The sequence below is a fragment of the Phocoena sinus genome, chromosome 7 (assembly GCF_008692025.1).
Source record: "Phocoena sinus isolate mPhoSin1 chromosome 7, mPhoSin1.pri, whole genome shotgun sequence".
NCBI lineage: Eukaryota > Metazoa > Chordata > Mammalia > Artiodactyla > Phocoenidae > Phocoena > Phocoena sinus.
The window spans coordinates 33,699,908-33,713,170 of NC_045769.1; the positions used below are offsets into that span (position 1 = coordinate 33,699,908).

The 13,263-nt window shown below is 39.6% G+C and overlaps 1 protein-coding gene across 2 annotated transcripts in view; it reads left to right on the forward strand.

Annotated features, from left to right (window-relative positions):
* Positions 1–13,056: 13,056 nt before the first annotated feature.
* Positions 13,057–13,263, forward strand: part of SUMO1 (small ubiquitin like modifier 1) — a 28,957-nt gene continuing 28,750 nt past the window's right edge. The window contains exon 1 of one of the 2 annotated variants that reach the window (XM_032638257.1): positions 13,057–13,207. In XM_032638257.1, coding sequence (XP_032494148.1) covers positions 13,196–13,207 — 12 coding nt within the window. In that variant the 5' untranslated portion in view covers positions 13,057–13,195. The remainder of the gene's footprint in view (positions 13,208–13,263) is intronic. The other variant, XM_032638259.1, reaches the window with a different exon arrangement.

Here is a 13,263-nt window from a genome sequence, read left to right on the forward strand (position 1 = left end):
TGGCATATGGGATTTTCCCTGACCAGGGCTCGAACCTTTGTCCCCTGCATTGGCAGGCAGATTCTTAACCACTGCACCACCAGGGAAGCCCCAAGATTTGTGCTTTTTTAAAAAAAAATTTGTTATTTTTGTTCCTAGAATATATCCCGTTTGCTATGTACAGTCAAATTACTGCCCTTGAAATAATTCTTCACTGATGGTTAGATCATTAATTTCATAGACACTTCGGGTTGAACTGGGTTTGTTTTATTTATTGATTGATTTATGTGGTTGTGCTGAGTCTTAGGTGCAGCTCACCATCTCCTTAGTTGTGGCATGTGGGCTCCTTAGTTGCAGCATGCATGTGGGATCTAGTTCCCTGACCAGGAGTCAAACCTGGGCCCCCTGAATTGGGAGCGCAGAGTCTTATCGATTGTGCCACCAGAGAAGTCCCCTTGAACTGTTTTTTTTTAATATAAATTTATTTTTATTTATTATTTTTGGCTGTCTTGGGTCTTCGTTGCTGTGCATGGGCTTTCTCTAGTTGCGGCGAGCAGGGGCTACTCTTCATTGCAGTGCATGGGCTTCTCTTGTTGCCGAGCACAGGCTCTAGAGCATGTGGGCTTCAGTAGTTGTGGCATGCGGGCTCAGTAGTTGTAGCTCGCGGGCTCTAGAGTGCAGGCTCAGTAGCTGTGGTGCACGGGCTTAGGTGCTCCGCGGCATGTGGGATCTTCCCGGACCAGGGCTTGAACCCGTGCCCCCTGCATTGGCAGGTGGATTCTTAACCACTGTGCCACCAGGGAAGCCCTGAACTGGTTTTTTTAAAAGAGGAAAAAATAAGATATGTTACTCTCACTATGTCCCAACCTTGTAATTTTTATGTGACTTAGGCAAAATATTTTGTTTAGTAATGTTTCCTCTTAAGTTCATCTGTTCTTTTTATCTGAGTGGGCTATTTCCTTTTGATTTCCAAAAAAAATTACTCTGATGTTAGTCAATATTTAACACAGGTTTTTAAAAATGGATTTGTTGAAATAAATACAATATACTTAAAATGTTGAAATCAGAAACAAAAAATAGATTAGGTTTCAAAATCATTCCAAAGAGCAACTAAGTCATATTTTGACTCTAAAAATCAAGTTGGAAGAAGTCAAATTTTTCATTCTATGTATTTTTCCCTTTGACTCAATTTTTCTTTTATTTTCTTCCTTTTGTTTTTTTTGTTTTTTTTGGTTAAAAACTTCTTCTCTATCTTCTGACTTCTTTTCTTTCCCCAGTGAGAAAGTATGAGTATGGGAATTGCAGGCTTCACCAGTTTCTAATTTTATGCACTGTTTCTATTCATAGAAGACAATATGTTGATTGCACATGTAGTCTTATTGAAAAGGCCTCTTCTTCAGAGCTACTAATATTATAATAGGGAAATTATTAGAAAAATAGGAATAGTTGAAGTTCTTCTAAGCCTGTTGGATGATCTGCCAATGGATGGGAAATGCTTTCACTTTTTGTTACTTTGCTTTTGCACCTGAGGCAAAAGGTACCACATCCTAACAAAGGCAACTCTCTACCATTTTCCCACCATTCCTTACTTTTACGTTTTATGCCTTTTCCAGCCCTTAAGAATGTTCCAACTACCAATGGCTTCCACAGACAGGGCTTAACTCCCTCAGATGGCAAAGAAGTTGTTTATCCCTCAACTCAGGAATTTATTCTTGGCTCGTTTGTCCATTAATTAACACAGCTGTGGAATTCTGTTTCACCCATAGTGTCCTGCTAGTGTAGGAAGAAACTGCTGTGACTCTTTTTTGGGGAAGGGAAGGAGAGAACAGACAAAGAGCTGATGACCAAAGAATGGCCAAGGGCGTGGAGGCAGAACAGATTTGCAGGTAATGTTTAATTTCTCCAAGAATTTTGTTTGAGAAACACTAGAAGACTGGTCAAAGTTCTTCTTGTTTCCGAGCCTCTCCAATCTTACTTTCAGACTAGCATTCTTCTGTTTAGTTTAAAAACTTGTTCTTCCTCTTTACTGCCATACACTAAACTCATTCACTGGTCACTGGCTTCCCTACACTCCCAAGCTACACTGTCATCTAGAGTAACTTCAATTTTTATGTTATAACCCATCCAACACCCTAATCTTACATTGCTCTATCTCCTCATTTCTCAGGACACTTTCGCCACTCTCTTCAGAGCCCTCACCCTACTCCGTGTTATCACCAAGAATTTCTCACCTCTGAAATCTTAAATTCAAGCCACACTCTTACTGCCATAACACACCTGAGGAATGTAAGAGTCCCCCCAACAGTAATTGTGGTTTACCTTGACTGTGATTCTCAAGGTGAGGCGTGAGGAAGAAAGGAATGAACTGCTAAGGGCATTCATCTGAATCTCAGAGGTTTGCTTAATTTGAAAACCCTCACGGGTGATTTTGATGAGCATTCTACAGGTAGCATTTCTCCTGCCTTCTCTACCTGTTATAAATCACTGAAGGAACTGCAGTAAAGATCTCCTGGGTTCAAATACTGACTCTATCACTTATCTGGGTGAGTTCAATCTCTCTTGCCTCTCTTTTTGCACCTGTGAGGATAGCATTATCACTTATTCATACTTTATAGGATCAAGTGAAATAATAAATGTACAGTACTTGGAAGAGGGTTTGCAGCTCAATAAATGTTAAGAATGATCAACATCAACAACATTTTTATGCCAATGATTTCCAAATCTCTTATCTTCAGCCTGGATTTCTCAGTGCTCCAAATCACATCAACTGCCTGCTAGACATGTTTCCCTGGGTGACTCTGGGCACTGCATACTTACATCTAAATCTTATCCTTTTCTTTTCTTTGCAAATCTGTTCCTTTTCTCCAAGGCTTTCTATCAAATCTTAAAACGATAACATCACGTCAAGTTACCCAAGTCAGAATCTGATCAATTTCCAAAACCTGTTGATTGTATCATCTCCATTTCCATCTTTACTACCATTGATCTAATTTCCTGTCATTCTCTTTTTTCTTCTGGACTACTGTTGCAGCCTCCTAACTTATTTTCCTCTTTTTTTTGTCTTGCTTCTTCACATTGCAAGCTGGTATCATCACTTCCACTGATTAGAAACGTTTTATGCCTCCTACACCCCTTCACTGCCATCCTTATGCCTTTCAGGATTAAGTCCAAATTTCTTAATATGGTTTACTAGACTTTCTGTGAATGGGTCCTTACTTTCCTTTCTGGCGATTCATTCTAGCTCCTACTTTCCAAACCATGCTCCTACTATACAGAGCTTGTCATGCTTGCTTCTTTACCTCTTGTCAATTGTCTAGGCCAGGAAAAGCTTTTACTTCCCTTCCTCTACCTCAAAATATGGTCTTTGGGCTACTAGAGGACCTGGGACTTTTTCAGGGGGTCTGCAAGTTCAAGACTATTTTCATAATAATGTTAAGACATTATTTGTTTTTTTCACTATGTGGACATTGGCACTGATAGTGTAAAACCAATGGTTTGTTAAACTGCTGTCATTTTAGCATGAATCAAGAGAGTGACACCAAATGTACTAGTATTCATTGTATTCCATACTGTGATGCACTTGAAAAAAAAGTTTCACCTGAGAATGTCCTTGATGAAACAGTAAAAAATTAATTATGGTAGGCTAATTAATGGCCTCCCAAAGATGTCCACTTCCTAATCCCTGAAACCTGTGAATATGTTACTTCACTTGGCAAAAAGGATTTTGCTAATGTGATTTTTTGTTTAATTGGAGTATAATTGCTTTACAATGTTGTGTCAGTTTCTGCTTTACAACGAAGTGAATCAGCTATATGTATACATATATCCCCTCCCTCATGGACCTCTCCCCCACCACATCACATCCATCTAGGTCATCACAGAGCACTGAACTGAGCTCCCTGTGCTATACAGCAGGTTCCCACTAGCTATCTGTTTTACCCATGGTTAGTGTAGATTTGTTAATCCTAATCTCACAATTCATCCCACCATCCCCTTCCCCCCCACCCCCCGTGTCCACATGTCCCTTCCGATCCTCGGTCCTCCGAGGGTCCCTCCCCATCCCTGTTGATCCCCTCACAGTGGGTGGGCCCCTCCTGAGCGTTGGAACCCCTCCCCTCCCCCAGCTGCCCCTCAGGGGCACCAGTCCCGTCCCGCCTCCACTTCTCCTCCCCCCTCGCTGCCCCCCACATCCTACCCAGTCTCACGGGGGTTCCTCTCATCCCCTTAGGTGTCCTAGGTTCCCCACCAGTGCCTGGTAGGTGCCCTAGTTGTGCGGGGATGCGAACTCTGCGTCTGCCTAATCTGCCATCTTGACTCCCTCCTGCTAATTTGATTTAAGTTAAGGATTTTGAGATGCGGTGGTTATCCTGGATTATCTGGGTAGTTCAATGAAATCACAAGAGTTCTTATAAGAGGGAGACAGAAGGGTGAGAGTCAGAGGAGATGTGGTCACAGAAGCTAAGGAGACGGAGAGGGAGAAAGGGAGAGAGGGAAGGTGGGAGGGGAGGAGGGGAGTTATTAAAGATCCAGCAGGCCCTGATAATGGAGGAAGGGGCCACGAACCAAAGAATGCAGGTGGTCTCTAGAAGCTGGAGAAGTAAGAAAATAAATTCTCCCCAGTAATTCTCTGGTGGTCCAGCAGTTAGGATTCTGAGCTTCCACTGCAGGGGGCATGGGTTCGATCCCTGGTGGGGGAGCTAAGATCCCACAAGCAGTGCAGCCTGGCCAAAAAAAAAAAAAAAAAAATATATATATATATATATATATCCCCTAGAGCCTACAGAAGCAACTTGGCCCAGCAATGTCTTGATTTTAGGATTTCTGACTTCCAGAACTGTAAGATAATAAATTTGTGTTGTTGTAAGCCATGAAGTTTGTGGTAATTTGTTATACCAGCAATAGGAAACTAAAACACTAATTTTACTAAGTTTTAATGCTTGAGTAGCATTTAAAAAATATTCTATGTGAAGAAAAGCAGTCATTTCTTCTCCATAAGATTGCTATCTTGGGACTTCCCTGGTGGCGCAATGGTTAAGAATCCACCTGCCAGAAGACTTAAATAGACATTTCTCCAAAGAAGACATACAGATGACCAAGAAGCACATGAAAAGCTGCTCAACATCATTAATCATTAGAGAAATGCAAATCAAAACTACAATGAGGAATCACCTCACACCACTTAGAATGGGCATCATCAGAAAATCTACAAACAAATGCTGGAGAGGGTGTGGAGAAAAGGGAACCCTCTTGCACTGTTGGTGGGAAGGTAAATTGATACAGCCTCTATGGAGACCAGTATGGAGGTTCCTTAAAAAACTAAAAATAGAACTACCATATGACCCAGCAATCCCACTCCTGGGCATATACCCAGAGAAAACCATAATTCAAAAATACACACTCACCCCAATGTTCATTGCAGCACTATTTACAATAGCCAGGTCATGGAAGCAACCTAAATGCCCATCGGCAGATGAATGGATAAAGAAGAAGTGGTACATATATACAATGGAATATTACTCAGCCATAAAAAGGAACTAAATTGGGTCATTTGTAGAGACGTGGGTGGATCTAGAGACTGTCATACAGAGTGAAGTAAGTCAGAAAGAGAAAAACAAATATCATATATTCTTGCATGTATGTGGAACCTAGAAGAATGGTACAGGTGAACCGGTTTGCAGGGCAGAAATAGAGACACAGATGTAGAGAACAAACGTATGGACACCAAGGGGGGAAAGTGGCGGAGAGGGTGGTGGTGGAATGAATTGGGAAATTGGGATTGACATATATACACTAATATGTATAAAATAGATAACTAATAAGAACCTGCTGTATAAAAAAATAAATAAAATAAAATTTAAATGATAAAAAGAATCCACCTGCCAATGCAGGGTTCAATCCCTGGTCCGGGAAGATCCCACATGCCGTGGAGCAAATGGGCCCATGCGCCACACCTACTGAGCCTGTGTGCCACAACTACTGAAGCCCAGGCACCTAGAGCCCGTGTTCCGCCACAAGAGAAGCCACCACAGTGAGAAGTCTGTGCACCACAAAGTAGAGTAGCCCCCACTCACCACAACTAGAGAAAGCCCGTGCACAGCAATGAAGACCCAATGCAGCCAAAAATAAATAAATAAAAAATAAATTTATTTTTTAAAAAAGATAGCTACCTCTAGGAAAAGCTCACAAGAGATTGAGTTATAAGCTTGTTTAGCCCTTAAAAAAAGGAACAGTATTTTTATGTGACAGAATGAATGACAGGTCAATAATGGTTTTTCAGACTTGGAAATATAGCAGATATTTTCTCAAAAAATGAACTGATGAGCCTAACACTTAAAGAAAACAACTGGGGCTTCCCTTGGTGGCGCAGTGGTTGAGAGTCCGCCTGTTGATGCAGGGGATATGGGTTCGTGCCCCGGTCCGGGAAGATCCCGCGTGCCGTGGAGCGGCTGGGCCCGTGAGCCATGGCCGCTGAGCCTGCGTGTCCGGAGCCTGTGCTCCACAATGGGAGAGGCCACAACAGTGAGAGGCCCGTGTACCGCAAAAAAAAAAAAAAAAAAAAGAAAACAACTGACTATATTTGTTGTCAATGACAAAATTTGACTTTTCACACAAAAATTAGCATTTTGGAAAAATTGTACTGATCACTGTGAATTTGACAGTTTCCCAGTATTTAAAGACTTTTTCTGTTAAGTCTGTGAAAACAATGAATGTGATTTTTAGATACCGTATAATGAAATGTGTCAACATTTAGGAGATCTGTATAACTCAGTGAATCAATGTTTTCTAAATGACCAATCCATCATGTTACAGAATTATGCATGGGTAAAAGAGCTCTCTGAAGTGCAAGACAGACCAATGGATTTTTAATGTAACAGAGCACAAAAAGTTCATTGATACAGTTTCAAATTCCACATTTCAATTAAGAAACTATACTCGTCAGGTTTGGGTGTGCTATGAAAGAAAATATTTACATTTATCAGCAAAGGTTATTAATATAGTCCTCCTCCCCTCTCCCAATTACATGTCTGTATGAGGCTGGATTTTCTTTACATATTTCGACCAACTGCAACCAATATGGCAACAACTGAATGAAGTAGATATAACTATCCTGCCGTCTTCTACCAATTAGGCATTAAGGAAGTTAAAGACATTTGCAAAACTCAAAAACACTGCCACTCTACTCACTAGCTTTTTTTGTATTTGGAAAACATGGTCATTTTTCATACAAATATGTTATTTATGCTAACACATAAATGACTTATTATTTATTATTTTTAATTGAATTTTTTTTTACTTATTTTTTTGGCTGTGTTGGGTCTTTGCTGATGCGCATGGGCTTTCTCTAGATGCGGCGAGCAGGGGCTCCTCTTCCTTGCGGTGTGTGGGCTTCTCATTGCAGTGGCTTCTTTTGTTGTGGAGCACAGGCTCTAGGAACATGGGCTTCAGTAGTTGCGGTGCACAGGCTCAGCAGTTGTGGTTCGCAGGCTCTAGAGTGCAGGCTCAGTAGTTGTGGTGCACAGGCTTAGTTGCTCCACGGCATGTGAGATCTTCTTGGACCAGGGATCGAACCCATGTCCCCTGCATTGGCAGGTGGATTCTTAACCACTGCACCACCAGGGAAGTCCCCAAATACTTATTATTAAGGGTAAGCTGGGACAAAGTGAGAGAGTGGCATGGACTTATATATACTACCAAATGTAAAATAGCTAGTGGGACGCAGCCGCATAGCACAGGGAGATCAACTCGGTGCTTTGTGACCACCTAGAGGGGTGGAATAGGGAGGGGGGGAGGGAGACGCAAGAGGGAGGAGATATGGGGATATATGTATATGTATAGCTGATTCACTTTGTTATAAAGCAGAAACTAACACACCATTGTAAAGCAATTATACTCCAATAAAGATGTGAAAAAAAAAAGAAAAAAAAAGATTACATATGAGATTTCATGATGTCAATAAAATGGTAGGAAGTTTTTTGGTTAAAAAAAAAGATACATAGATATCCACAGTTATGTTCAAAATGTATGTAGAGATTTTGAAAATGGGGAATCACTATTTCATTAATAATGTTTTGTTTAATTAAAATTGCAAAAGAATAAAAAGGTACAAGTGCAATGCTCTTATTAATCACCTATATCCATAATTTCAATGAACAGTGTGTAGTTTTGGTCATCTTTATTGTGTTTTCTTCTGATTATATTATTGAAATGTAATTTTACATTTGCTGAATCTAATAATAAAAATGTGGGCTTGTAAAAAAAGACATTATTATTTTTCAGTGAGTTAATACACACTTTAAAATTTTCTCAGTTTTAATTTTTTTTTTTTTTTTTTTTTGCGTTACGCGGGCCTCTCAATGTTGTGGCCTCTCCCGTTGCGGAGCACAGGCTCCGGACGCGCAGGCTCAGCGGCCATGGCTCACGGGCCTAGCCGCTCCGCGGCATGTGGGATCTTCCCGGACCGGGGCACGAACCCGTGTCCCCTGCATCGGCAGGCGGACTCTCAACCACTGCGCCACCAGGGAAGCCCAGTTTTAATTTTTAATATGGTAAATATCAATAGATATAACACACATAAACAAAAGCTCTTTGGGGTCTTCAATAAATTTAAAAGTTTAAAGGAGTCCTGTGACCGAAATGTTTTGAAACTGCTGCTCTAGCCTATTTCAACTTCCCCTTTGGATTTCAATTTAGATTTTATTTATTCTTTTGCATGCTTTTCATGACCATCCTGGTTGGATGTGAAGGTCCTATATACTCCCTTAATAATACGCTATACTTCACTTATTAGCAGCTCTACACTTATTAGCATTATATTTTTGTTTTTGTTTTATATAACAAAAGTTTTATTGAGATATAATTAACATCATACAGCTCACCTATTTATTTATTTATTATTATTATTATTTCTTAATCCAGCAAACATGTAGATTTATTTTAAATCAGTTTGGTACATGATACAGATTGGTTTTGCAGTTTTGTTTTTTTTTTACATCTTTATTGGAGTATAATTGCTTTACAATGGTGTGTAACAAAGTGAATCAGTTATACATATACATATGTTCCCATATCTCTTCCCTCTTGCGTCTCCCTCACTCTGGTTTTGCAGTTTTTAATGAACTGAAATAGAAATTTCTAAATACAGCAGTGTCTGTGCAACAAATATCTGTAAGGTAAAATAAGGGATTTTACTAGAACTACAATCTGCATGAACAAATCAGATGAAAAATCTGAAAAGGTTTCTATATACCTTCCGGATTAAAAAGAACCCCAAAATTATTAATGGCCCAAGATACTAAACTGCTAAAGGAAGAGGGGGAAAGCCTGTGAGTTCTGTTGTAAGAGCTCTTTTTGTAAAATCTAATTCCATATTATGATTCTGTTAGAGCAGTATTCAAAATTATAGAAGATGAGAGGCTTCATCAGCTATAGTTTCACAAGAATAGCTATAGTGTTAACATTAATGTGTGGCAAGGTATTCCTATCTAGGTAAATGACAATTATACCATTGTAGCTAATTTTTACCACTTTGGGAGAATGGAAATTCTGTATATTTTCAACTGAATCTTGTATCTTAAAGCACTCACTAAAAACTAATAGTCATGGAACCATAATAAAATTTTTTGTGAGGTACCTAAAATATTACTACTGAGGGAAACAAAAATGTGAGGTAAGCCTACCTTTCCCCCAAAACCTTTGAAGCCAGAGATTTTAAACAATTAAGGAACTTGAAAACTTAGGTATATGTACCAATGTGCAAGTAAAACAAACTTTAGCTGTACCAGCAAGTAAAGAAGAAACAGTAAATCTTCATTTTAAGAACCTTTATTTATCCAAATGTAAGGAATTTTGGCTTATGAAATGGACCAAAGCAACTTGTCATTTCTTACTATAAAATATTGAAAACCAAGTGCTAAACACAGCCACTATAGGCTAAAGAAACTAAAACAAAAAACCTTAATGACCTAGAAAAGCAAAAGCTCATTTTAAACTGATTTAAGCCTCTGAACTAATCCAGTGTGTCAAAGACAGGGAAGAAGTATCCCTCTAAACCTGAATAAACTAGTGCTTCATAAGGAAGCTAAAGAAATAAAAGTATGCATGCTTATTATACTACAGCAATTGAAACTGAGAAGAAGAAAGGTTGGAAAAGGAGAAAGAAAAAGTACAACCTGTTTATCCAGGGCAATCATCATTAAAAATCTACAGTAATATGATCAACTAAAATTTTTTTCTGAAATTATACTGCTCACGTTTGCTGTCTCAAAACTTAAAATGATTGTCTCATTTAAAGAGTTAATAAATGATTCTAAGACAACTTCTTTCTTTCTTGCCTTACAGAAGTTACTTTTCCAGAAAGCTTCGTGGAAATCCTTTTAAGGTACAACAGTGTTAGGATAATTTTTTGAAGTACAAAGGAAAATATAATTAAATCAACTTTATCTCTATACTGTTTAACAGCCATAAGTAAAATGTTGGGAGATTCAATAGATGAAGGCTTCTGACTTTGTATAACATCCTTTAAGTTACTCAGGCTTGAAATAAAGTAGGTAAGTTTTCAATTAAATACTAACAGTATGGTATCTAAAAGCTGGTTTACTACTGCTCACATCAACAGTTACATCCTCAGACCAACCTTTCCCTTCATTAATGTGAAAGAACAAATCACCAACATTTTAAGTTACAGTCTACCTTTCAGTCTGTCTTTTAAGGCACTGTTCTTTATTTTCTCAATCATATAAGGTGCTTTACAAGTATGAACAATAACCTGCTACACTTTAATGTTTCGTATCCTTTCCATTCATTTCTTTAAATCTGGAATGTAATTCCCTGTGAGCTCACCTATTTAAAGTGTACAATTTTTAGTTTTTCAGTGTATTTACAGAGCTGTACAGTCATCATTGAAGCAATTTTATAGCATTTTTATCACCCCTCAAAGAAACTCTGCTCTTTAATAGTCACTCCCCATTTCCCCACTAATCCTCCAGCCCTAGTAGAATGCTGGAGCAGTAGCCCACTAATCTATTTTCTGTTTCTGTAGACTTGCCTATTCTGTGTATGTCATATAAACAGAATCATACTTTGTGACTGGCTCCTTTCACTTACCATAATTTTTTCAAGTTTCATCCACATCATATGAAGACTTCATTCCTTTTTATGGCTTAATAATGTTCCTTTATATGGCTATACCACTTTTCTTTATCCATTAGTCAGTTGATGTACATTTGGGTTGTTTTCTTTTTTTTGCTATTATGAATAGCAAAAATATGAATGAATTATGAATTCATTATGAATTATGAATATGGCTGCTGTGAACATCTGTGTACATGTTTCTGTGTGAACATACACCGTCAGTTCTCTTGGGTGTATATCTAGAAGTAGAATTCCTGGGTCATGGTAACTTTATGTTTAACAGTTTGAGGAACCGCCAGAATGTTTTTCAAATGAAGTGTTTTCCAAAGCATTTTATGTTCCCACTAAGTAGAGTTTGAGGGTTCCAATTTCTCCATATGTTTTTCAGCACTTATTATTTTTCTTTTAATTTATAGACAATATACTAATGGGTCTGAAATGGTATCTCATAGTGGCTTTAATTTGCATTTCCCTGATAGCTAATGATGTTGAGCATCTTTTCATGTCCATTTGTGTATCTTCTTTGGAGAAATTTCTATTCAGATATTTTGTCCACTTTTAAATTGGATTACTTGTCTTTTAATTGTTGAATTATAATAGTTCATGTATTCTGAATATTAGACCTTTATCAGATATATTATTTGCAAATATTTTCTTCTATTTCTTAGGTTGTCTTTCCAACATAAAAGACAAAAGTTTTAATTTTGATGAAGTCTGTATTATTTATTTTTCTTTGGTTACTTGTGATTTTGGTGTCATATCTAAGAAGCCATTGCCTAATCCAAGGTCAAGAAGATTTATACCTATGTTTTCTCCTAAGAGTCTTATAGTTTTAGCTCTTACATTCAGGCCTTTGATCCACTTTAAGTTAATTTTTCAAATATTGTGAGATAGTGATCCAAATTCATTCTTTTGCATATGGATATCCAGTTGTCCGAGTAAGTTTTGTTAAAAGACTTCTTTCACCATTGAATTGTCTTGGCATTTTTGTCCAAAATTAATTGATGTGTGAGGATTTACTGATTTATTCTGGAATCTCAATTCTGTTCTGTTTGTCCATATCCTTATGCTCTATGCTTTTGTCAGTACGGCCACTATATTTTAAAGAACTCACAGAAGGACCATTCTTTAATTCAAAGAAATGAAGTCAAGGGTGGGAGTCAGATTCTTCTCGCCACCAGTTTAGAACTTTCAGGAGCATCTTTTTCATCAGTAGCCATCAAAATCCTGCTCAATGGGATCATGTTTTGTTTTGTTTTAATTAAGTTCATGTGTTTGGCCAGGGTTGGTTAACCAAAAATTCTAGCTCTAGTGTAAGAAGCACTAGAGTTCTAGGTATACAGTATACACTACTGTATACACTAGGTATACAGTCCAATTTATTCATGGAGATCGATGAGCAAGGCCAGGAGGAGACAATAGAAGTATCTTGCGGCTTCCCTGGTGGCGCAGTGGCTGAGAGTCCGCCTGCCGATGCAGGGGACACGGGTTCGTGCCCCGGTCCGGGAACATCCCACATACCGCGGAGCGGCTGGGCCCGTGAGCCATGGCCGCTGAGCCTGCGCGTCCGGAGCCTGTGCTCCGCAACGGGAGAGGCCACAACAGTAAGAGGCCCGCGTACCGCAAAAAAAAAAAAAAAAAAAAAAAAAAAGTATCTTGGCTCAGCCTTCAGAAACGGGCAAGGTATCAGAGGGAGGGGTCTGTGCTCAGTACGCTTCCCGACGTCGAGACTGGCACCCGGAACTTTTCCCCAGGGGGATGGGCTCGGGACCCAGGCACAAGGCCTAGTCTAGGTGCAGCTGAGGGGACTGTCGTTTATTTACTCGCGCGACCACCACTAAAGACGCTCGGCCCTCCAGCCTCCGGGCAGCGCTCCCCCACCCCCCCGGCTTTCCCGCCTCGCCTTTCCTCTCTTCCTTCCCCCTCCTCCTAGCGCGTAGCGGAAGTGACGCCAGGCGTAGCGGAAGTGCCTTCAGCCGCGGTGTTGTGCTGTGGGGAAGGGAGACGGATTTGTAAACCCCGGAGCGAGGTTCTGCCTACCCGAGGCCGCTGCTGTGCGGAGACCCCGGGGGAAACCACCGTCACCATGTCTGACCAGGTACTGGCCTGGGAGCCATCCGATGGCGGTGGCCGAGGCCTTACTCCGCACGTCCG